This window comes from Loxodonta africana, chromosome 7 (genome assembly GCF_030014295.1).
Source record: "Loxodonta africana isolate mLoxAfr1 chromosome 7, mLoxAfr1.hap2, whole genome shotgun sequence".
Taxonomy (NCBI): domain Eukaryota; kingdom Metazoa; phylum Chordata; class Mammalia; order Proboscidea; family Elephantidae; genus Loxodonta; species Loxodonta africana.
The window spans coordinates 82315225-82337089 of record NC_087348.1 but is presented as its reverse complement, the minus strand read 5'-3'; the positions used below and the strand labels follow the sequence as shown (position 1 = coordinate 82337089).

General features: G+C 39.4%; 2 protein-coding genes and 1 pseudogene across 2 annotated transcripts; all 3 read right to left on the bottom strand.

Moving 5' to 3' along the window:
• Window positions 1-756: 756 nt before the first annotated feature.
• LOC100668869 (cytochrome c, somatic-like) lies at window positions 757-1102 on the bottom strand (annotated as a pseudogene).
• A 3926-nt stretch (window positions 1103-5028) lies between these two features.
• On the bottom strand, window positions 5029-6316 carry LOC100662147 (olfactory receptor 51I2-like). Its single transcript, XM_010600938.3, has one exon. The coding sequence runs from the start codon at window positions 5971-5973 to the stop codon at window positions 5029-5031; it is 945 nt and encodes a 314-aa protein (XP_010599240.2). The 5' UTR covers window positions 5974-6316.
• A 10808-nt stretch (window positions 6317-17124) lies between these two features.
• LOC100662426 (olfactory receptor 51I2-like) lies at window positions 17125-18072 on the bottom strand. Its single transcript, XM_003421510.2, has one exon. The coding sequence runs from the start codon at window positions 18070-18072 to the stop codon at window positions 17125-17127; it is 948 nt and encodes a 315-aa protein (XP_003421558.2).
• Between the last annotated feature and the right edge of the window lie 3793 nt (window positions 18073-21865).

The following is a 21865-nucleotide window of genomic DNA, read 5'->3' as shown; positions in this document are numbered from 1 at the left end:
TTCGGAGTTGCTAGGCCAATAACCAAAAGTCCCAGACATATCACCAAGTGTCCTGAAACTAGTCCCCAGTTCCTCCAGAGAATAGTCCCACCCTGTAGTGACCCTTGATATTCTCCTGGTAATTCCTTTTTTTTTTTTTTTTAGTCTTTATTTACTTTTTTAATTTTTTGAAATAGTCTTTATTTGATATCATAAACAAACCACACTGAAATGCCTTTTTGTTAATTAAAAGGGAGCATTTTAGATACAGGGAATTTTAATTAGATTAACATAGTTAAGAGCAAAAAAATAAAGTGGCCGTTGCTTCCCTGTCTCCAGCCCTTGCATTCAAACAGGCTGATGAATACAAATTGAAACACAGAGAAGCCTTGCTCTGTTCCATGAGACAGTGAAGAAATTTCCCCACTATTAAATATATCCATATAACCAGTTATACAAATCTAAATATAAAATCAATCTCCTATAGGTTGTGAGATGGCTTTTACCATCTTTGTGAAAAACTGAACATTACTAACTCAACCTAGCCTCAAATCCAAACATATCTTTAGAAGGGGAAAGAGATGATAACACTTGCTGAACTGAAATTACTGTAAAAATTTAAAAAGTTTGATCATATTTATTTAACCACAGCCAATCTTATTTACTTCAGGAATGTCCAACAAAAATATTCTATCAGCCATTCATGATCTGAATTCTGGTGTATGAGACCAATTTAAATATGGTGCATGTAAAAAAAACTCACGAGATATTACTACTTTGTAATAAATAAGGCAGTGACCAATGATTACTCATCAGTAGCTTTCTTGAGATAAGCTATCAAGTCTGCGCTTTCTGCTTTCTTCTTAATGCCAGTGAAGATCATTTTTGCTCCTGGAATGTACTTCTTGAGATTCTCCAAATAGTCCCTCAGTGTGTCCTGTCCCCAAGTGATACCTTTGCTCTTATTGGCATCTGTGTAAGAGAATCCAGGGCCTTGACCGGTCTTCTGCCCAAACAAACCATGCAGATTTGGCCCAGTCTTGTGCTTGTCTCTCTTTTCCACAGTGTGGCACTGGGCACATTTCTAAACAAAAATTTTCTTGCCCTTCTCAACATCACCCATTTTGAATACACTGTCCCCTCATGCACAATTCGAAGGTCACCGCTCAGAAGCTGAAAGTCCTGCTTTCTGTCTCCTGGTTACTCTTGAAGGGAGACAATTTTTCTACCTCTAGAGGACATTGACATGAGTTAATTTCTGGATAAGGCCCAAGATGGTCCTGGAAATTGTTAGCCCAATGTGTTAGACTAAATGATTGATCATTGAAACTAGAACTTGTAGTATCGCACTAGCATCCCTGGATTGATCTGTTGAGCTTTAGGGATCTGGCTGGCTATATCCCCAACACTAGAGCTTCTAGATCTGCCAGAAAGTCAGAACTTTACCCTGAAGTGCATCTTGAGAAGCCTGCAGTGTATCTCCTTGGTCTTAATGGAATTGATGATGGGTTTGATCATGAAAGGCACAAAGAGGTAAAGGACTGACATGAGGATATGAACAGCATGGGGTAGGCCATTACCAAAACAATGCACCATGGACGCATGTACCATAGAAGATGAGCACAGCTAGGACATGGGAGACACATGTGTTGAGTGTCTTGAGTCGCTCCTCACGGGAGGCAATGGCTAACACTGATCTCAGAATGAGTACATAAGTGATGAGGATGAGTGCAGAGTCTAGGCCAAAGGTGAACAGCCACAAATGAAAGGGAATGGTTCCACTAGAGAAAGAAAGTGCTTATCCCTTTGGATAGACAGAGAGGAGCACTTGGAAAGCACCTCAGTGGGGAGCCAGCAGGGCCACCAACACTCAGACCCCTCCACTAGGCTCACAGCTTGGAGCTCTCAGGCTGCTCTCGGTTGCCTCCATTTCTTTCCTCCCTCTCATATCATGACAAACAGAATGCATATGTATTATAGAAAAATAGAAAACACAGACAAACGGAAGATAAATCTTCCCAAATCTCACTAACCAGAGACTGCTAATAAAACTTCTGCAAATTCTTCAAACATGTCTATGCAAATATGTAAATGCATAGCAATAACATTACATGTTGATGTGCTTACAAAAAAAAAAAAAAGTGCTATAAATACTATTTGATAATAGTTTTTTTGAAAATACTCCTTTGTAGTAGTTTATACATTTTTCCAAGCTATCCTATTCTATAAGTCTTTGTTTCAGCCTTGTCTTCTATTTCCATCATTATAGCTTTTTTTTTCTTTTCTTCATTTTAACATTTAGTAGTGTATTATATTCCTGTTCACAATTTCTCACCTTTTTAGAATTTTTGAAGGAGGGAAATATCACTTGTATAAAAATTCTAAATTAACTTTAAAATCATTTTGTTGGGTTCAGAAAAATATCCTGAATTAGTTAAATTGATTTGAGAACTGGCACTTTCAAATATTTGCTTAATCTTTCCACTAAGGAATATGCTTTTGTGTTTATTCGTTCAAGCTTACTTTGAAACCTATCAATAATATTTTCACATTTTTGGCCATGAAATTTCTCATTAAAATATTGTCTAGTACTTGAGAAATTACTAGTTTTGTTTATTTATATTTGACATATTTTCTCAATGTTCAGTATTTCTGTGTTTTGTTACTTCACGAATTATGTCACTTGAAAATAATGGCTGTACACTCTAATTCATCTGTTTATCCAATCCACAAGTATTAATTTAAATCTACTATTTAATTTGCATAATAAAAATTCTAAGGTTAAAAATTTGATTACTGTAAAAATAGTAGTTTCCCTATATTGAATAAATGTTATATGTTAAACACTGTATCAACCATCTTACATATATTGTTTATAAAAACCAAACGATCTGGTTTTTTAAAAGTAATTTCACAAATGAGTAAATTGAGACTCAGAGAGGTTTGTCTGTTTTTTTCCTAAGTCTATATTCAGCCTGCCATAAAGTTCACACTTCTTCTACTATAAACACACAGTCCATTCATTCAGAAAGTATTCCATTCAGATAGGAAGCTGTTGTTGTTTTTGTTGGGTACCGTTGAGTTGGTTCTGACTCATAGCAACCCTATGTACTACAGAACAAAACTTTGCCTGGTCAAAAACACTATTGTGCTGGACCCCGTTGTTGCAGCCACTGTATCAATGCATCTTGTTGACAGTCTTCCTCTTTTTCACTGACCCTCTACTTTACTGAGTATGATGTCCTTCTCCAGGGACTGGTCCCTCCTGATAACATGTCCAAAGTACGTGAGATGGACGTTTATGTGTTCCACTTCATTTTTGACTATTTCCAAGTTTCCTAGATTCATACTTCATACATTCCATGTTCCAATTATTAATGGATGTTTCCAGTTGTTTCTTCTCATTTTGAATTGTGCCACATCAGCCAATGAAGGTCCTGAAAGCTTGACTCCATCTAGGTCATTAAGGTTAACTCCACTTTGAGGGGCCAACTCTTCCCAGGTGGTATTTTGAGTGCATTCCAACCTGGGGGCTCATCTTCTAGCACTATGTCAGACAATATTCTGGTGCAATTCATAAAGTTTTCACTGGCTAATTCTTTTCAGAAGTGGACAGCCGAGTTCTTTTTCCTAGTCTGTCTTAGTCTGGAAGCGCAGCTGAAATATGTCTGCCATGGGAGACCCTGCTGGTATTTGAATACTAATGGCATAGCTTCGACCATCACAGCAACAAGCAAGCCCCGACAGTGCAACAAACTGACAGGCATGTGGGGGAAAAAGGAAATATATATAATAAATGAAGTGCATAATAATACCTACACGTTGTGTTATAAATCTACATGAAATACATTAGATGCATAAAATTAATAAAACATCTGTTTTGCCATTATTGGAAGTGGAGGGAGCAGGTAAGGAGAAAGCAGGCACTAAAGGAAGTGCTAGAAATGCGATCTCCAGGACATAATCCAAAAGCTGAGCCACTTAACGGCCCATGATAACTGTTCGATAAATATTTTTAATGATTTTATTTTTTAATGAGTGGTGTATGTTAGCCAGGCATATGAGCATGGATAGGATATTCTAAGTAGAAGCTATAAAAGCAAAGAAACAGACAGAAAAAGAAACCCGTTGATTCCGGAAACAATACATTGTTTAATATGGTTGGAGTAAGTTATTGGGGGATAGGAAAGATGATTGGAGCTGCTGGATGGCAGAAAAGGTTAACACACTATACTGCAAACAGAAGGTTGGTGGTTTGAGTCCACCCAGAGGCATCACAGAAGAAAGGCCTGGTATCTACTTCCAAAAAATCAGCCATTGAAAACCCTATGGAATACAGTTCTACTTGTACAAACATGGCGTTGCCATGAGTTGGACTCCATTCAACCACAACTGATACTGGTAGGGAAGATGGTTCAGGGCAGTAAGACATAAGGGATTGACACTTGCAGTGGTGGAATTATTATGAGACATTTTACCATGCTTTATTTTACTGAAAGTTAGATCATTTAATGCAACTTATATGCAATTAAATTTATCTCATTTTAAAGATCAAGGGAATGATGTACCTGTGTTAGGTGAAATAAGTCTTGCTGAGTATAATTATTGTATGTATATGTTCATATACATGTGATCTGAACTAATATTCCTTTGAAATATCATAGAGAAAATAATTCTTTCTGACATTAATACAGTATTTTCATGATAATATGTAATTCCCTTTGTGATGATTCACTTCAAACAAGGATAAGAGAAATATATTGTGGAAAAAAATAAGAGACAAATTATAAGGTTGTACGTTTTTCAATTAAAAAAGAGGAAAAAGAAGCTTTTTTTTCCTCCCTAAATCATAACCGATTTAATCTTTCTGAAATCTGTTGGCTTGGATCTTAACTATTGCCAGGTTGTCACCATATATCTGCTGACAGGAATCCTAATACGGGACAATATTCAAAATTAAATTTGTCAAAGGTGGTCTTGGAAATTCAAATTTGTAGAGTAATAGTAACCATTGTCTGACTCATGGCCTTTAAACATGTCCCATTCTGCTCAAAATTTGGTTCCCAGCAGTATTTTATGAAGCCTTCGATGAATCTCTTTGGTTTTTATGGAATAAATGACAGGATTGAGCATTGGAGGCACAAAGAGGTAGATCAGAGACAAGAGTGTGTGTACATACTTTGGCGCATGCATCCCATAGCGAGCAGCCATGGATACACCAACCATGGGCACATAAAAGACTAGCACAGCACAGATGTGTGACACACATGTGATGAGAGTCTTTAACTGCTCCTTCTGGGAGGCAATGGTCAGCACAGAGTGTAGTATGAGCACATAGGAGAAGAGAATGAGTGCAGAGTCCAGGCCAAAGGTCGAGATGACAATGAATAGGCCAAAGATATTGTTGACAGTGATATCACCACAGGGCAGGTGGATCAAGTCTGGGTGTAAACAGTAGGCATGGGAGAGTACATTGGCCTTGCAGAAGAGTAGCTGCTTCAGAAGGAAAGGTAGGGGGAAAACCATGCAGAAACTGCGGATGATAACAGACACGCCCATGCGCAACACTTGGGCATCAGTGAGCACTGTGGCATACCTTAGCGGGTTACAGATGGCCACAAAGCGGTCAAAGCTCATAGCCAACAGAATCCCAGACTCTGTGAAGGAGAAGAAGTGGATAAAGAACATTTGAGCCATACAAGAATCAAAGCTCATTTCCCTTAGGTGGAAGCAAAATGTGGCCAGCACAGTGGGCAGTGTGGAAAAGGACACACCTAGGTCATTGACTGATAGCAGGGACAGGAAATAGTACATAGGCTGATGCAAGCTCTGTTGCTCCTTGATAATGAAGAGAATAAGGGCATTGCCCACAATGGACACAGTGTAGAGAGCACCAAGCAGCAGAAACAGCCAGTGTTGGGAGGTCTCTAGCCCTGGGAGTCCCGTCAGTGTGAAAGGAGGCAACTCTGAGCTGTTATGAAGGTTATCCTCCATGATGGGAATCCTGCTTAGGTTCTAGGACGGTTATCCTGTAAGAAGACAAACAAAATTTCATCATGGCCTCTGCCTAATAATATCTTAAGTCCATATTACGTGACTCAGTTTCTTACTTTATAAAAATAAATCAATTTTATTCCCTAAGTCACTCATTCTTGCCCCTCACTGACACCAAGATTTCTGGAATCATCTGAGTTTTCTCAGTTTAATCAACTGTCTAGACAGGTCACTTTGCCTTCCTTAATGCCTCTATCTATTGTCGTCATACTCTTCTCCACATTCAAAGACATGACTTTTTTTTTTTTTTCAATTCAATCCGTAGGTTTTACCGTGTTTAAGACTTAAAAATCTCCTTACCACTACTATCTGAACTATGATGCAGTCTCTCAAAAGATTCCAAACAATTCTTCATTGAACCATGAAATTATTTTCTCTCTCAGGCTATTGAACCGTCACTACTTTTTTGTGACTCGCCAGCCTCCTATTTCTCAACAATCTTTCAGTTTCTCCAGCCTTTCATCCAGACAGAAGATAGATGGGTAGAAAGATATCCCTTCACAGAGATAACTTTTCAGACATTAAGGCACGCACTATTGTTCTTTTTTTCCTTCCCAAATTCCATCCACCTTTTTATTCTTCTGGAGTCCCTTGGTGATGCAAATGGCTAACTCACTCAAGGGCAACTCACTCGAGTCCACTGAGGGTACCACGGAAGAAAGCTCTGATGATCAACTTCTGAAAATTCAGCAACTGAGAATCCTGTGGAGCACAATTCCACCCTAACACACATGGGGTCACCATAGGGAGACGACTCCATACAAGAGAAGTTGTTTTTTTTTTTTTCCTTCTTCTGTCCATCTAGCTCATGGCAACAAACTGCTGAACAATTTAATTTGTTGTCAAGTCATTTCTTAATAATTTTTTCCAGAACAAAATATATATACTCCTTACTTATGGACATGGTTAGGTTCCAAAGATCAGGTCAGTATGCAAAAATCAGCATTATGCCAAAATGAAGGATGACCACATCAAATCACAAAATGAAGGATGACTAAATCATTACATAGCTGCCAAATTACATCATTACATAACTTCCAAACCACTGAGAATCATGGCCCATCTAAGTTAACACATAACCTTAACCATTAAGAGCCATTGTTACTCTTGCCTCACACCTTGGCATTCGTTACTAGGAGATGTATCCTACTAATGCACAAAATAGTCAGATAGTAGATTTTTCACTGTTGTCATAAACTCAAAATGTGAGATAATGAAATAGTTGATAAATAGGGAATAGGTGTAGTACATAGTACCCCAAACCCACTGGATTAGTAATCATTTACTTCTATCTTAATGGCTTCCCTTCTGTCTTCTTCATCTCTTTTATCATTATATTAAAGATTGATACTCAAAATCCAAACATCACTTTGACTCCTTTCCCTTTACTTACTACATTAAACTGTGTTAACAATGAAAATATCGAACCCAAAGTGCCTCAGTCAACACCCTTCTCCATCTTATTCCACTTATTCCACTAGCAACATCATATTTCAGACCCAAGATATTGCATTTTTGTGCTATAATAACATCTCCCTAATAAAACTTCTGCCTCTTTCCAATCCATTCTCTCCTATTTTAAAAGACAACTCTGAAAATGACACTGTTCTACTTAGAAACCTTAAATGCTTCCTCATTACCAAAGATTCAAATTCAAACTCTTTACCCTAGAATTAAAGTCCCAACATGGTTAGTGCTAAATCAGTCTTCCTGGCCTCAATTATCAAAATCCCCTTCCTGTATCTCAAGATACCCACATAAGTATACTTGCTAGTACACAAACATGACCGACCTGACTCCCCAGCTACCAGCCATTACCCACAACGTAAGAGCATCCCCATTTAATTCATCTTTCAGGTCCAAGTCCCTATTTCATGAATGCTTGGCTGGTCACTGTCATCAGAGGTAACTTCTCCCTCCCTTCACTCTCACAGCCCTGGGCTTGCATCTCCTTTAGTGTCCACTTCTATGCCTGCATTGCATTATAGCTTTGTTAATCTTATCTTCCTTCTTGTCCCATTAGCTCCAAGGACTCAACTATGACTTTAATCTATTGTTGCAGTCCCTGATGTGGCCAGAACAAGGTCTTGAACAGGATAGGTGCTCTGTAAGTTACTGAACCTCTCCTGGTTCATCCCATTTTCTGTAAAGTTACCTAATGAGGCTGCGAACACCCAAAAGAGGAGAGTTGGAAAAATTCTTAGGACTTTGCTCCTATGAATACTAAAGCCAGCACTACAGCCTTTCATCTGTCTTTGTTCCTCTTTCTTCACTCCAGACTCCTCTATCCTCCCTGCTCAAGATGAATTTTTTTTCTCCACTTCATATTCTTAGGATTCCTTTATTTCCATACTGTAAGCTCTTACTACACTTTCTGTTTGCCTCTATATGCAGTGTGCAGACAACTCTGATTCGGAGTCTTTTAGCACTAAGCTAGACCCTACCAAGTAGCTTCTAAAGCATCTAGGGTCTTTTTATACACCCTCATCCCAAATTGTACTGAGAAAAGAATGGAAGTGGTTTCTTACACCAAGGCATCTACATCCAAAGTGTAGCCTGACAAGTTATCTCTTCTGAGAAAGCAGTTCTGAAGCAGAAAGCATAATAGCATTCCAGAGACGAAGAGCAACAGATAGAAAATATGGAACTGGGAAAGAATTAAGACGACAGCATGCAAGTAGAGGAAAAAATTGACTCATTAGGGATAGCCTTTCTCCCTTCAGATTGTCACATCATAGCACCCAGGATTTAGAAGCTAAGGACAGAGTACCTTAGGGCCTGACACACAAGCTTACCTACCTGAGACAGCTTTACCCATGGAAGGTGCAGAGGGAGGGAGATAAGCACTGGGGCGCTGTACTTCCTGCCCATAGGCCCCAGTTACCTTCGCCAGCTCCCTAGCCTGAGCCATAGAAGGATGTCTTCAAGAAATCCCTTGAGCTTATTTTAGCCCATGTGCTCAGGGACTGCTGGGAATACAGATAGATGTTCCAAGCCTCCATACCTGGGCATTTTCTCACTCACAGGGGTATCAAAGTAGCAGGAATGGTCAGAACCTGAAGGGATCTGGGAGAACACTGTATTTTACAGAAGAGGTAACTAACACCTGGAAAAGGAAAGGCACATCAAAAACTTCCACAGTGTGTTAGTTGCAGAATGGTATTTAAACCTACCATTCTGCCACTAACACAGTGCCCTGGCTTTTCCATTTTATTACTACTGTCAATAGCCACAAAAAGCTGAACCTTATGAAGAGTGCTCAAGTCCCATAAAATTAATTTTAGCACTGAAATTTATTAAAACGTGAAATTCCCACTTGGGTCATACTTGAACAAGACGCTAACATGATAAGTAGCACTGTTGTATTGTGGATGTCCATACAGCTGGGGTAATTATAGGTCAGATTATAGAACATATTTGTCCTGATTAAGAAGGTGTTGAGGACATGGCAGTGTGCTGCCTTCTCCACAGGATTTATTGAACAGCTATTAGAAAGATGCTATAGATAGAAAATAGGGTTTAGCTGATGAAACTAGGAGCCAGATGGACCTCAGTTTGAATCTAGGTTTCACTATATGCCTTGAAGAAGTTTCTAACTGACATAGAGCTTCATTTTTTTTCCCTGAAAAATAAGTAATAATCATCCTTACATCATAGGATAATTGGGGTAATTAAATGAAATAATGCATGCAAAGTGTGTAGCCTACAAGCCAACACATAGTGCTCAATGAATGTTAGTGATTATGTTTAAGCTTAAACATTGAATCCAATTGGAAAGTTAAACAATTAGGAATGGACATAGATCAAAATGTATCAGCACCAATGACAATAAATTTCTAGAACAGATGGAACAACCCATTTTACTAGAAAAATCCTAGCACATATAGGTGGAAGAAATAGTGATTGGTAACAGAAGACTAACACTTGAAACAAATGAGGAAGGAGGTGAAAGAAGTTAGTTTTAGAAAGAATTTCTCTGATATCCAAAGTTTGTCTGAGACTAACCAGGCTGAAACAGTAGTAGGTTTATAGGAATACCACTCATAGTTAAGTCAGATTGAAAGGATTCAGTACATCACCTAATATACTACTTGATCCTCTTCTCAGGGTCACATTAATCCTCACAGACAATGATCAGAATATTACTGTCTTGATTAATCAACATGGATTGATCAAAATTTTGGCACACTATGTTTTTGTTTTAGTTTTTTTTTTTATAAGCCTTTAAGTTCTCCCATATGAAAAAATAACAAATAAGTCTTTCATTTAAGACAAGGTCACCATTTCTGTTCTCAAAGTGTATGATATAAGGTTTATGTTAACACCTTTAACTATAAATTAAGGTATTCATTCAACTTGAGACACTATTTTAGTCATGACAGTGTGTAGATGAATAAGTATACTAATCCTTAGATTAATTTGGGAGACTCCTAATGTAGTGAGTGCAGTGATAAAAAGTACAAGAAGATTCTGGGGGAAAACAAAGCTGGGAGATTTGCAACAATCCAGGGCAGTCAGAGAAGATACCTGGATCATGTGATATCTCTCCTGACTGTCAAAGAAATGAACAAAAATATTGTCCCAAAGACATCCACACCCCAAAACTGGATGTAATTAAGATTATAGGTTTTAATATAGAGAGTTTTTTGTTTGTTTTTAAATCCAGATGGACCCAACCTAATCACATGAGCATTTAAAAACACAGAACTTTCTCAGGCTGGGGCCAGAGAAATGTGAGGAAGGAGAAGGCAGAGAGATTAAATCTTGAGAGGCACTCAACCCCCTAATGCTGGAGGAAGTCAAATGAAAAGCATCAGAAGTAATGTGGGCAGTCTTAAAGAGCAAAGACCAATTCCTAATAGCCTGCAAGGAAACAGAAACCTCAGTCTTACGACCACAAGCAGCTGAAGTCAGCCAAGAACCTGAATAATCTTGGAAGCTGATTCTTCCTCGGAGGCTTCGATAAGGGATGCAACCCTGCTGACACCTTGATATGTGACTTACATATATAGTGAGATAATAGATTTGTGTTATTCGAAGATGATGAATCTGTGGTAATCTCTTGTGGCAGCAGTTGAAAATCATTAGTGAGTACCAGGCAGAAGGGATAGGATAGGCAAAGATAACACAAAAGCCATTTCTGGCAAAGACGAAAACATAAACATGGTAAAGAATGCTTGATAGAAAATGCTAAAGGAGGAGAATGGGGGTAAACAACGGAGAAGGGTAGCTAAGGCTTTAAGAGTGACTTAAAAGTTTGTGAGAAATTAATCTATAAAGGTAATCTGGCCAGACTATGTGCAGTCTCAATTGTGGATACAAATAATTTGGAGAAGAAAGACTTACACAATTACAGGAGGATGAAAATAAACAGACTTAGTGATGGGAAGCTGAGAGCTCTTGTCTAACCCACACTGACGTTCTTTTGAAGTAGGAAGTAAGGTTATCAGCTGAGAGTAAGAGGTTCGAGTAACAGATATGAGTGGTTTGAAAAGAGAGTCGATATGAAATAAATGTGGAAGCATCTGTGACCAGTGTTGAGTTTCCATTACTATTTGGACTAATTAATAATATTATTGACTTGGTTTATTATTCCCTCAGAATCTGTCTTCTCAATCACAATACTATTTCATGAAATGCTTATGAAATTGAGGTATTCATTCATCTTTAGACACTATTTTAGTCGTGAGAGTGTATAGATGAATAAGGGACTTGACTTAACTGCTCACCTGGGTTGAACCTTGTTTCCTGGATCGCATGTCTTCCATTTTTTCATCAACTATGTTTGTTGAGGTTCTTTTACCATCATCCTTTATTTTAGGAAAATATTTTTAATAGGATGCAATGTTTTTCATTTTGATGCAATATTGTCTTCCTCTCCTTTTCCTCAACTGTTCGTAGAGAAATTTTTATGTGCCATGCACTGTACTAGACTTTCTCAAAGGGGTCATAGTTTATTCTGGAATATCATCCATGTAAAGATATTAGATGACTGTTATGATCCTCTTTATAACTGATATTTACCATTTGGGATATGAATAAGGTCACATTATTATCAAGGGACTAATCGTGGGCATTTCCTCATCTCTAAGAGAGACCATAGGAAGCAGGCAAGGATATTGTGCTTAAATCATTAATTCAGACTTGGTCTTGATTTTTTCATACCTACTCTTGGATTTGCTAGAAATAGAAAAATTAGAGGGAGCCCCTTAATGTATGTTTGTGAGGGTCCAGGTTAGAACTCTTCCTGACATTGAGTGAGGTTAAAATGTGGCACTGAAGAGTCCTCAAACAATGGTGCGAGGTGTGCTGTGTACAGCCTGAGGGAGTTAGGCACAGATGGAGTTGTAGGACCTGAACTGAGGCTTTACAACTGTGTAGACCTGACCAAGGTCAAGAGACCAAACAACCCCACAGCAGACACAGATGCCAACCAGTAATGCTTTCTACAACTTCTACTCCTCAAAGCTTTTGGAGGTTCTTTGTACACCAGCACCAACTTGGCAAATACTTCATCCTTCTGCCCCACAGAGTAAATGTCCCTGCATTTGCCTTTAGCAGCTCAAACAAAAACACAGACTGTATGACCCTGACACCTACCTCCAACCCTACTCAAGCTCAGGGAAACAGGTAGATAGCCCTGGTTTTTCCTAAAAAGAAAGATAAAATTCATGGTGTCGTTCTAGAAGAATGAGCAATGAAACCTAAGACTGCCTGAGGAGTGGACATGAATTACAGGAAAAGGATGAAGAAGCCAAGAACCTCAGGGCAGACATAGCTGACGACATTGATAATCAGAGTGTGTGATGGTGAGACTATAGTTGTAATTACAGACAGATTCTAGACACACAGTCATTATCAATGAACTAGGGAAAAGTCTGAGATATATTTCCAGATTGGCAAATTACAGGTCCAGACAGAGTCATAAACTCTCTGTTTGCTGGGCTGAATAGCAGAAGACTGTCAAGGGCCAATGTTTGCTGAGCCTCATCTAGACTGAGCTGATTTCTAAGGTCAAATGAAGGGTTCTGAGAGCCTTTGCTTATAGAATGCGACACAGAAAACGTTAGCGTAGATGTTGCTAATCAGCTTTTCACAAATACATAAAATGAACCAAATAGTTCCTACAAAATTCTTAGGTTTAAAGAAGCAGACAAAGGCACTGGCATTGAAAGCATAATTTCTATTTATTTACTATAGCAATAACTTCATTATAAGTCATATTTATGATAGAGCCAAAATTATTAAACAGCAATATCCATTCAAAAATAATTATTTAAGCACCTTTTAAAGACCAGGCATAGTACTGTTTGTTCATTTACTTTGCTGTAGGTACACTCTGTGCTATTGGTACTCTCTGTGCTGTGGGCACACTCTGTAGTGCATAAGGGCCAAGCACTATAAATGTGCAATGTACATTTGTGGTATATTTAAAAATGTCAAGCACAAAACTTTTTTATTCACTGTAGTCATATCCATAATGCATACAGTATTGACTAAGATCAAAAACAAAATCCTCATGTAAAATTGTTCTTAACTAAAGTTATGATCCATTTTAGAGTAAATCATTTTAGGATGTGATTTCTGCTATTTCTTCCAAGTGAAAGAGATAGCTGGAGTGTAAATATATGCAAATATAATCTTTTATTAATTTGTTCTTCTATTATTTTTGTGTGTATGACTGGTGTATTTCAATGTGTTTGTTAGGGCCTAAAGGGTACGAAGAGAAACAAGATATGGCTCCAGTCCATGAGTTTCTTAAAGCCGAGTAACCAAAAAAACCAATCCCATTACCATCGCGTTAATTCTGACTCATAGTGACCCTACAGGACAGAGTAGAACTGCTCCATAGGGTTTCCAAGGAGCAGCTGTTGGATTCAAACTGCCGACCTTTTGGTTAGCAGCCATAGTATGACGTAACTCAACCACTGCACCACCAGGGCCCCTAGTAAAGCTTAGTAGAGGAGATAAATTAATCAAAGTAACTGACATGATCAAAACACATTCCAAGCACATTGGGAACATAAAGCAGGGAGTAAACAGTTCTACTTACAGTGCAAGAAAACCTTGCACAAAATCTTTCTTTAGACTATGGCTTATGCAATTAATATTTTGAATTTAAATGTATAATCTCGTGTTTATCCTTGAGGAATAAAAATAACATTAATAAATAAGCCAAGTTTATGTATTATTATAATTTAGAGCAGTTTATTTTATTCACTCTTCTAAACAAGCATATGAGGTAAATAGGTCACAGATGAGGAAATTAAGACCTAGAGAAGTTCAGTCCACTTATTCAGGATGTCATAGCTAATTTGTGCTTCCCTCATAGGAATTGAGGAACGGAGTGGGGGTATTATGGGGAACAAAGGGAAGCCAAAAAAATAAAACCCATTGCCATCAATTCAATTCCAACTCACAGCGACCCTGTAAAACAGAGTAGAACTACTCCATAGGATTTCCAAGGAGTGCCTGGGGGATTCGAACTGCCGACCTTTTGGTTAGCAGCCAAACTCTTAACTACTATGCCACCAGGGTTCCCAACAAAGGAAAAAGTAACAAAATTTCCTAAGATGAAACTCCGATTTCAGGGAAGTCATTATTAGTTCATATGTGCATTCATTAATTTCTGCCCTCGTTATTTCCTTCATTTATTTATCCATTTTTTTCAATGATTCTTTTATTAGTATTCTACTATCATTGAACATTTTCTGGGTGGAAGACCTATGGCAGGTCTGATGTCAATAGAAAGAGTAGAGTAAGGCAAGGCTGCTGCCTTAGGGAACTATCAGTCCACCAAAGGAAAGCAGAGAGAACTTAATGGTACTAATGACAGAGGGAAGTCACAGAAGAGATATAAGCAAAAGGCTTTGCGTTCAGTGGAGATTAGCAGATATCTTAGGTCCCTCAATGTGAAAAGAACATAGTTAGTAATCCTAAAACCTAATCCTGACTACCTTTATAACATAGATGTCAAATTGCAAAAAGTCACAACTTTTCAAACACCATGATTGCAAGGACCCTGGCTCTTGGAAACATCAGATATCAACCACTCAAGGTAAATGGGCATGTTGATAATCATGTGACACCTAGCCCATAAGTTCCTCTACCTGTGCCTCAGCCTTTTTCAGAGTTGCTTAGGCCAATAACCGAAAGTCCCAGATACATCACCAAGTGTCCTGAAGCTAGTCCCCAGTTCTTCCAGAGAATAGCCCCATACTGTAGTGATCCTTGACCTTCTCCTGATTATTCTTTTTTCTTTTTTATTGTGCTTTAAGTGAAAGTTTACAAGTCAAGTCACTCTCTCATAAAAAAATTTATATACACTTTGCTACGTGCTCCTAGCTGCTCTCCCCCTAATAAGACAGCAACTCCTTCTCTCCACCCTGTATTTCCTGTGTCCATTCAGTCAGCTTCTGTCCCCATCTGCCCTCCAGACAGGAGCTGTCCACATAGTCTCATTTTTCTACTTGAGCTAAGAAGCTCACTCCTCACCAGTATCATTTTCTTATAGACCAGTCCAATCCCTGTCTGAAGAGTTGCCTTTGGGAATGGTACAGTCTTGGGCTAACAGGTCTGGGGACCATGACCTCTGAGATCCTTCTAGTCTCAGTTAGACCATTAAGTTTGGTTTGTTTCACAAGAATTTGAGGCCTGCATCCCACTGCTCTCCTGCTGCATCAGGGATTCTCTGTTGTGTTCCCTGTCAGGACAGTCATTGATTGCAGCCAGGTACCATCTAGTTCTTCTTGTCTCAGACTGATGTAGTTTCTGATTTATGTGACCCTTTCTGTCTCTTGTGTCTTTGGAGTTCTTCCTTCCCCTTTGCTCCAGGTAGGTTGAGGCCAATTGATGCATCTTAGACAGCCACTTGCTAGCATTTAAGACCCCAGATGCCACTCACCAAAGTAGGACGCAGAATGTTTTCTTATCAGATTTTATTATGTCAATTGACCCAGATGTCCTCTGAAACCACGGTCCCCAGACCCCTGCCCCTGCTGCTCTGGCTTTTGAAGCATTCGGTTTATTCAGGAAACTTCTTGGCTTTTGGTTTAGTCCAGTTGTGCTGACTTCCCCTGTATTGTGTGTAGTCTTTCCTTTCACCTAAAGTAGTTTTTGTCTACTATCTAATTAGTGAATACCCCTCTCCCACCCTCCCTCTCCACCCTCGTATCCATCAAAGAATATTTTCTTCTGAGTTTAAACTATTTCTTGAGTTCTTATAATAGTGGTATCATACAATATTTGCCCTTTTGCAACTGACTAATTTCACTCAGCAGAATACCTTCCAGATTCCTCCATGTTATTAGATGTTTCACAGATTCATCGTTGTTCTTTATCAATGTATTTTATTCCACTGTGTGAATATGCCATAATTTATTTATCCATTCATCCATTGATGGGCACCTTGGTTGCTTCCACCTTTTTGCTATTGTAAACAGTACTGCAAGGAACATGGGTATGCATATATCTGTTCGTGTAAAGACTCTTATTTCTTTAGGATATATTCCAAGGAGTGAGATTGCTGGATTGTATGGTAGTTCTATTTCTAGCTTTTTAAGGAAGCACCAAATCAATTCCCAAAGTGGTTGTACCATTTTACATTCCCACCAGCAGTGTATAAATGTTCCAGTCTCTCCACAACCTCTCCAACATTTATTATTTTGTGTTTCCTGATTATTCTAGAAGAGAGACAACTTTTCTCCCTCTAGGGGATATCGGGAAACCCTGGTGGCATAGTGGTTAAGTGCTATGGCTGCTAACCAAAAGGTCAGCCTTTCAAATCCACCAGATGCTCCTTCAAAACCCTGTGGGGAAGTTCTACTCTGTCCTGTAGGGTTGCTATGAGCCAGAATTGACTCAACAGCAATGGGTTTAGAGTATATTGATATATGAGTTAATTTCTGGGTAAGACCCAAGATGTTCCTCAAAAACACTAACCTAATTTTTTAATATGTTAGATTAAATGATCATTGAAACTAGAACTTGTAGTGCAGCACCAGCATCCCTGGATTGATCCATTGAACTTTGGGAATCTGTCTGGCTATACCCCCAACACTAGATCATCCAGAGCTTCTAGATCTGCCAGAGTCAAAACTTTACCCTGAAGAGCATCTTGAGAAGCCTGCGGCGTATCTCCTTGGTCTTAATGGAATAGATGATAGGATTGAGCATGGGAGGCACAAAGAGGTAGAGGATTGACATGAGCATATGAACAGCACGGGGTAGGCCATTACCAAAACGATGCACAATGGACACACTTACCATAGGCACATAGAAGATGAGCACAGCTAGGATGTGGGAAACACATGTGTTGAGTGTCTTGAGTCGCTCCTCATGGGAGGCAATGGCTAGCACTGATCTCAGGATGAGTACATAGGATATAAGGATGAGTGCAGAGTCCAGGCCAAAGGTGAACAACACAATGGACAGCCCATAGTGGCTATTGAGGGAGACATCAGTACATGCCAGCTTAATCATATCAACATGAAGGCAGTAGGCATGGGAAAGGATGTTCTGAGGGTGACAGAACTGCAGTCTGTGCGGAAGCAATGGGAAGACCAGGATGAAGACAAAGCTGCGGAGGAGAGTACCCAGGCCCATACCCACAATGCAGGCTTTGGTGAGCACCATAGCATAACGAAGTGGGTTGCAAATGGCCACATAGCGATCGAAACTCACGGCCAACAGGATGCCAGATTCTGTCCAGGAGAAGAGGTGAATGAAAAACATTTGGGCCAGGCAGGCATTAAAGTTGATCACCCGGGCACGGAAGCAGAGGACAGCCAGCACAGTGGGCAATGTCGAGAAGGATACACCCAAGTCATTGACTGATAGTAATGACAAGAAGTAATACATGGGTTGGTGCAAGCTCTGCTCCTCCTTGACAATGAGGAGTATCAGAGTGTTTCCCACAATGGAGATGGCATAGAGCAGAAGGAAAGGGAGGTATAACCAGGGCTCCATAGCCTCCATCCCTGGAAAGCCTGTCAGGATGAAGCTGGGAGCACCCGAAGCATTGATCCTGAAGTTGCCCATGAGGGGCTAGGAACATTTGTCACCAGTGAGCGTGATCTTCTGGAGAAATTATGCCATGTATCTAAGGTTATTACTGTTCCTAGGGAGGAAAAAGTAATACTCATAAGTTGTGATTCTACATAGATTTCATTCCTGAAATTCACCAGTATTATGATCAGCAAATCATAAAATTTTAGATGTTTAGATAGAAGTTCCGTTCTTAGACACCTTTCAGATGAAGAATAAGTTAGGATTTTTTTAGGGGTTGGGGAGGGCTGGTAGCTCATTCAGTCTTATTAGTAGCCCTCTGGATGCACTCCTTATGACCACTATCACAGTTCTCTTTCATATGCCTTAAGTTTCATAGCCATGACCTTAGGTGATCCCCAAGAGATGTCCACATTTACACCCAGTCTGGCAGATGAGGAACTGTCCAAGAAAGAGAAGAGAACTACCCCAGGTTTTATGCAGAAGCAGTTAAATGGCCAGAAGCAGAACTCAGTAATCCAACTCCATTCCAAGTTGTTCCCATGGTCAAGGGTCCCACATTTCACATTGATATAGTTTATGCAGGAAGCAAATCAGTAACTCATAACTCAGGCACTGTAGTGTGCTAGTAAAGGGCATGCATGGATTCTGGAGTCAGAACAGCCTGAGTTTGAGTCCCAGTGCTAACACTTAATAGCTATGTGACAGGTAAATTTCTTAAACTCTCTGTGCTTCAATTTCTTTATCTGTAAAATAGGGTTAAAATAGAGTTGTTTTTGGAAAGACATAAGGATGGAAAGAGAGAGCAATAATGAGATTTTAACACGGTGTGGCTTAGCGTAAGTATTATAGAAGTACTGCTATTATTTTATTCAAAAACGTGTTTACATGGCGATGCATACCGTACTTTCTTCTCTGAAAGCCCTGGTATATGTTTATAGTCATTTTCCTAACCGTATATCATCACATAGCAGATTATGATACAGACAAGCAAAAGGCAAAAGATTGAGAAAAACTGTAACATTGAAAAAAAATTACATTTCTTTATTTTTTCCTCAGAATTTGTTAAAGAATAGCATTCTTTCGTTTCCATAGCAGACTTCTGTTTTTCCTCTCACAGAATATTAAGCTTCCACACAAGAATGAAAGATGAAGAATACTGCCTTACTCCAGCCCAAATGAAGCTGAGAGAAAAGTAGTGACAAAGGAATAACACGGTGCCCTTTGCATCCTTCCCCTTGCTGTCTTGTGCTGTAGAATTTTATAAACAACCATTTTTGGAAAGAACGATATTTAAGGATATTTTGTAATTGTTCTATAGAATGTCCAAAAACTCTTGCACACTCTTCAGATAAGTGGATTCATCACCCACTTTTGTGACTAAGGTATTAAATCCTATTTTTCCCTTCATAGGTGATAATTCCTGACACTTGAGTGTAATTATACACCATTGAGTAATTTATTAGACACTGCTGCATTTTTTATTTGGCATGACCCTTGGGGGAGAGTTTTTGCTTTTTCCCTGGCATAACCTCACTATTGTACCAAAATATAATCATATTATACAAAAAAAAAAAAAAAAAACAGGGAGAAATTACCTACTGGAAAGGACACGAGTCTTGGACAAGGGCTCGGGGAGCTACTGCTGAAGGACAGGGGTACTGAGCAGCAACATCAGATTTCAATAGTCAGGGAGGATGAGCCAGATAAACCCCGGGGGACCTCCCATCCAGTGTAATAAGCCCCCATTAGCAGCAAAAAAAGAAACTAACTCTGAAGATTTCAGAATATTGACCTCAAAGAGATGAAAGGGTCGCCCATTTCCTAAGCACCACAATCCTGATTCTCATTCCACCATGTCACATATTTGACTATTTTTAAAAAGTAACAAATAGTTTCCATTGGATCAACTATGACTCATGGAGACCTCATGTGTGTCAGAGTAGAAGGCCAACTTTTCAGAAGTAGATCACCAGGCCTTTTTTCCAAGATGCCTCTGGGTAGATTGGAACATCCAACCTTTAGATTAGCAGCCAAGTCTGTTAACTATTTGCACTACCCAGGCACTCTGTACACAACTACAAGGAAGTCTAAAATTAAATCTAAAATACGTACCTGCTGCTGCAGAATAAGGTCTGTTTCAATACCTCATTCCTGTCCTCTTTGTAGATAATGGAGTTGGGTTGAGTGTTCCTTGCTGACAGTAGCATTTTTTCTGCTCATTATTTTTTCTCAGTGTTCATATCAAGCAAATGGTGGGAGTGGAGGGTGAAAAGAAAAGTGAGAACAGTGAGAGAGGGAAATGAAGACAGGTAAAAGGGCAGAGAGTGAAAAAGTAACAGAGAGAAGGAGGTAAACAATATAGAGGAAAGAACATGGAGATGGAAGGGCAATGAAAGACCAGATGAGGGATTTGAGGGAGAAAGTGACAGAAACACAGAAAATGGAGATGTAGAAGGAAGGGAAGGCGAATTAGAAGATCAAGAACAGCTGTAAGACAATGTCCTACCTGCCCCAAGTACTCCAGGGAGAACAGGCTATTTACCCTAAGCCAGGCCCAGGCTGCAGAAGACCCCCACATTTGCACAAAAGTTCACAGGAGCTGTCTCTCAGCCTGTGAGCAGTGGTGAGGCTATGGCAAGCTACGATATCTCCAGGCCAAACCCTGTTGTGAACTGGCTCCTCACAGTGTGATCCCAGTGGATACCTCTTGCTGCTTACTCCCATGGGTAGTCCAGGCCTCTCTGCAAGGGCCAAAGCAGAACCTCCTCTCCTCCCAGCTGAGCAGGGCTTACCTGCCCCTGTAACAGGTCCTCCTGGCTCCTGAGATTTTCTCAGGAATGGACTGTGAAGGAGCCTCTTGCAGGTAAGGAATCTGAGTGCTAGTTAAGTGATAAGCCAATACTATTAAGTGATGAGCCAAGCGTAGAACTCAATCTTCCTAACCTCCAGTCAGGAAGTCCCCACTCCAGGCTCTCTTCTCATGAAATTTTGAGAAGCCAGAGTGTATAAGGGGCTATTGTTGCCAGTGATAGAAACATAATAATCATCCGTAATATTCCATGTCTACAACATCCTAGAAACCATCAAGAGTTTTACAGGCATTGTCTCTTTCAATCCTCACAAATCAAATTTAGAGGTTTTTTTGCCATTTTACAACTGAGAAAACTGAGTTCCCAATGTCAAACAAGTCCAGAATTTTACTACTACCAAAAGTTCATTCAAATATAGACCATTAATTTAGTCACTTAAACTTTTCAGAACCACTGCTAAGAACCGCTATCCAGCAGAAACCCTGGGATGTACCCTACATACCTCTTCATCATCACCATTTCTATTCTTTTGTTCTGTATAATTTCCTATTTGACTCTGATTGTCTCTCTGTCTTTGCCTCTTTCTGTACAACCTCTCTCAAAAATAAACAGGGAAAATGAAATAATAAAATAAAAATCAATCTCTCTAATCTTGTACGACAGCACACATCTGGCTTTTTCCTAAGACATCAGCTAAGATCGGGCGGGGGGGCAGGGGGCAAACCTGGTAGCTTCCTCTGTATCTGAAGCAGAGAAAATACATTTTCTGTAGTGTTTTAGTGTTAAAATAAGAGAGAATATATTTTCTAGTTTAGCTCTATAAGCTGTGATGAAAATCTTTAGTCTTTAAAAACGTCGATTATTTGCTCTGGAACCTGTTTCACGATTGTTCCATTGTAGAAAAACAAGGTAATCAAGATTTTGTTGTTGATTAAACCATGTTTCTCTCTGAGGTGACAAAAACAATGAACGATACCATCAGCACCCGAGATAATTGAGCAAAACCCGGACCC